The 4,730-nt window shown below is 31.1% G+C and overlaps 1 protein-coding gene across 1 annotated transcript; it reads right to left on the bottom strand.

The window, feature by feature from the left end:
- On the bottom strand, positions 1-1,187 carry LOC113363497 (zinc finger protein 525-like). Its single transcript, XM_026605992.1, has one exon. The coding sequence runs from the start codon at positions 1,113-1,115 to the stop codon at positions 72-74; it is 1,044 nt and encodes a 347-aa protein (XP_026461777.1). The 5' UTR covers positions 1,116-1,187; the 3' UTR covers positions 1-71.
- Positions 1,188-4,730: the final 3,543 nt, after the last annotated feature.

Raw genomic sequence — 4,730 nt, 5'->3', positions numbered from 1 at the left:
TTATTTTCATTTAGGTTTTATTATTAATAAAACTATAGATTACTTCAAATTTTCACTTTCTTTGCTAAATCTCACTTTGCAGCATGAGCCAATAATTCATGTCGACTCAATGTTTTTTCCGACTTATATATTTTATTACACTTAGCACATTTATGACATTTTACTTTGTTGTGCACTGCCAAGTGTCCTTTTAAATAAGTTGCTTGAGTGAACGTTTTACTGCAGATTTCACATTTAAAAGGGCGCTCTTCAGAATGGGTCTTCTCATGAGCATTTAACATTACTTTTGTTCTAAATGCTTTACTGCATGTTTCACAGCTGAAAGGGCGTTCTCCGGAATGGATGCTCATGTGTCTTTTCAAAGTGCCTGATTGGTTGAAAGTGCTTTCGCATAACGGACATTCATAAGGACGCTCTCCAGTGTGGGTAGACATATGTCTTTTTAGGCGGCTTGATTTATCGAATATTCTATTACATATTTCACAAGCAAAATTTTTATTGTGGGTAAGCTTGTGGGTTTCCATATACTCTAATTGTGTGAAAGCCTTTAAGCATATTTCACATTTGTAAGGTTTGTTCTCTTCGGTGTGAATATACATGTGAGTAGTTAAATGATGTGGACGTAGGAATCCTTTATCGCAGATTTCACATCTGTAAGGGCGTACTCCACTGTGAATAAGCATGTGTTGCTTCAAATGATTCAGTCGATTAAATTCTCGGCTGCATAGGTTGCATTGGTATCCTTTTTCACCGGTATGAGTTCTGAGATGTATTTTTAAACGACCTAAGTCCTGAAAAGTCTCTGAACAATATGTGCATTCACGATTATGAAGTGTTATATGTTTTTCTAAATTATGCAACCTTATGAATGGTTTATTACATATCTCACACACATAAGCAGGTGTCTGGATTCCCTCCTGATTGACATCTTCTTCTAAAGTGACTTCGCAGTCTATAAAATTCTCCAGACATGTATCATCATCCTCTGGACACGACTCAGACTCAACAACATCATCAAGGCCCCCCAATTCATCCCCAATTTCACACTTAACGACTTCTGGTGGTTCTATTTTAATTTTCTCCTCGTTCGTCAAGACAGTCGTGTCTTCAGACATTATTATTATATTTACACTGTTTGATTTACAATTAATTTTAATTAATTAAATATGGTTTTAAAAGATTTTTTTGACGCTGTCGCTAGCTTGACGTTTGACATGAATCCTAGGCCATAGATAAAGAAATAGATAGGATACTTCAGGGTCAGCGGGATAATTGCGAATTACGCTGGTAGAGGCGCTAGAATTCGTAGCAGGATGTAGAAATGTAAAACTTCTTGTAAAAAGTTTACATATCAAATAATTTTAGTGATATAAGATTTATGTAAAAGCCGATAATTAAGTTATTTCTATTAGCCTAATATCTATATAGAATTAGTTGGTATTGGTATTTTGCCTTGAGGCAAGTTACATGAACTTCCCGAAATGTGTAAATAATCGACTTAATCAATAAAAAATAAATTAATTTATGAGTGATTGTAAGTATTCCGAGTGGATTTATTACATATCATTGTAAACGAACAAACGAACACGTTAACTCGGAGTATTTTCTACAAGCAAATTTTCAAAAATCAATAATTTTTATAATTGAGCCAGTTTCCGTAGGACTTTAATGGTTTACTATGTTCAAGACCAAGTACACTATCGCTATACCAACTAAATCATCTAATTTTATTTTTAAAAAACGTCAAAAAAACTACTCATTTTCTCAAACTTTGATGAATTTTTAAAATTAAACTACTTGTCGTAAGGCCGTAATATTTTAGTAAGTTCTATAAGACCATGATATATATATCGCAAAAAAGTTCCATGAAAATCGGCATACATTTTTTTTCAACAGTTAATTACAAGAAAACGGCTCGGTAGATTTTCACCTAAAACTGATCAGTATCATTCCCAACTAATAGCTTTCGAACAGTTCTTGATTTTTTAAATTGGTTCGGTAGTATGAGCTTAAATGTGGACAAAAGATTTAACACTTTTTTCCAAATTACAAAGAAACGGCTCGGTCGATCATCGCACAAAACTGAGAAACGATAATCTTCATCGAGATACATCAAATGCTTTTTAAATATCTGAAATCGGTTCAGGCGTTTTTGAGCAAACGTCGATTTACGGCAAAAAAATCTGTTCACACACACACATACATACTTTTTCCAAATTTGGTCTCATTCAATTCAGAATGACTTGAAACGCCAAGAAAACATAAAATTAGCGATTCGGATTTTTTGATGAAAACATAAACTTCTCCTTCGGGATGTTAAAATAATCAGATGAGGATATGATGCTAATTATTCATAACAACTACCTATAATACATATCATATAAATCATTAACTTTAGAAAGAAAGTCATTAAGTCATTAAGTATGAAATTGGGGGGCGTACTTTCCATAGGGTAAGTCATAGATTAATAATCATAAGGGGTAAGTTATAGTAATCGCAAAAAAAAAAAAATAATAAAATTTGTACATATCTTGATTTCTGAATATTATGGCATACCTTAGAAAAAAATTGATATATTTATGTGTGCGTGTGTATGTGCGCGTACGTGAGAATGTATGTACCGATACAATTTTTCGTCAACAATTTCGAGAACACGGATCAACCAATATGAATTGCGATTGCGATTCCAAATAATAAGGAGACGTGCTGCTCAGTTTTTGCACAAGGTAAGTCGAGCCTTTTCGAAGATACGGGGCAAAAGTGCCAAAAATGGTAATTCAGGTTTTAAGAGAACCCCGCGTCCGATTTGAATGATTCAAAAAACATTTTGTATTTGACAAAATGAAGAACTGACGAAATTTTTGGAAAGGCATTAAATTTATTATCTCACATTTACTTTATTTATTACTTATTTATTCATATTTATATTTATTGAGATAATAAATAAACACAAATATGTGTAAAATTTGATGATTTTTTTTTTCAAAATAGTCCAGAGCAAAATTCATAACATATGAAACAAGAGCGAACGAATTTGTTGTAAAATTCTTGAATTAATAAAGGGAACACGAGTTTTATAAATATTATATAATAATATCAATATATTAGCAATTGTGATATATTTAACTCTCTTGAAAAAAAGTGGAATAAATGAAACATCTTTCAAAAGTTGATTTGATTATTGTAAGCATATCGTAACAATATAATATAATAACAACTTTATTTTTAAAACAAACGGTTGACTAATTTCATCTAAATATCTTAACTTCAATTTCGATTGATTAAGTCAATTCTTACATATTTCTACTATTTAATTTATTAACATCCCGAAGGAGAAGTTTATGTTTTCGTCGAAAAATCCGATTCGCTAATTTTATGTTTTCCCGACGTTTCAAGCCATTCTGAATTGAATGAGACCAAATTTGGAAAAAGTATGTTGTGTGTTGTGTCTGAACAGATTTTTTGCCGTAAATCGACGTTTTCTCAAAAACGACTGGACTGATTTCAAAAATTTAAAAGCCATTCGATGTATCTCGATGATGACTATTGCTTGTCGAGGAATATTTGTGCGACGATCAGCCAAGCTGTTTCTTTATAAATTGCAGAAAAGTGAAAAATTTTTCGTCTACGTTTTAGCCCGCAATTCTGAATCGATTTTGAAAATTCAAAAACCGTGCTGATTAGTTTTTGGTAGAGATCGGCCGGGCCGTTTTCTTGTAATAAGGTGTTAAAAAAAATTTTTTCGTTGATTTTTATTATTATTTTTTTGACGGCAGATATCATAGTCTTTTAGATCATACTGAAATATTACGGCCCTACAAGTCGTTTAATTTTAAAAATTCTACAAGGTTTGCAGAAATTAGTATCGCTTTTTTGGCATTTGTCAAAATTAGACATTTGATCGACGTTTTCTCAAAAACGTCTGAACAGATTTCAGAGATTTAAAAGCCATTTGAAATATCTCAAATCTCTCTCTTTGTAATTTGAAAAAAGTGTTAAACTTTTCGTCCACATTTAAGCTATTAAATTATATCTATAGATATTAGTTGGGAATGATACTGATTAGTTTTAGGTAAAAATCTACCGAGCCGTTTTCTTGTAATTAACTGTTGAAAAAAAAATTGAAGCCGATTTTAATGGAACTTTTTTTGACGATATATAGCATGGTCTTATAGAACTTACTGAAATATTACGGCCTTACGTTTAGTAGTTTAATTTTAAAAATTCATGAAAGTTTGAGAAAATGAGTAGCTTTTTTGACGTTTGTTAAAATTAAAATTAGACCATTTACTTGGTTTAACGATAGAGTACTTGGTCTTAATAAACATACTAAACCATTAATGTTCTTTGAAAACTGGTTCAACTATAAAAATTATTGATTTATGAAAATTTGCTTTTAGAAAATACTCCAAGTTAACGAGTTTGTTCGTTTTCAATTATGTGTTATAAATCTATTCGGAATACTTTAAATCACTCATAAATTAATTGTTTTTATTAAATAAGTCGATTATTTACACATATCAAGAAGTTTCATGTAACTTGCCTCAAGGCAAAATACCAATACCAACTAGTTATCTATGGTGCCAACGACCTAAACTATTCTCCCCGTGTGTGACAGGGATCTAACAATACTGATCGCCATGTTTGTTTTTCTTACCTGTCAAAGTCACGAAAATATTTTATAAATATTTCTGAAAAATATATAAATAAATTTATAATAGGAAATAAAA

The sequence above is a fragment of the Ctenocephalides felis genome, unplaced genomic scaffold, assembly GCF_003426905.1.
Source record: "Ctenocephalides felis isolate EL2017-DRISC unplaced genomic scaffold, ASM342690v1 CF-g0.4_SCAFFOLD_00845, whole genome shotgun sequence".
Classification (NCBI taxonomy): domain Eukaryota; kingdom Metazoa; phylum Arthropoda; class Insecta; order Siphonaptera; family Pulicidae; genus Ctenocephalides; species Ctenocephalides felis.
The sequence above is the reverse complement of the archived record's forward strand: the minus strand, read 5'-3'. Positions and strand labels throughout refer to the sequence as shown.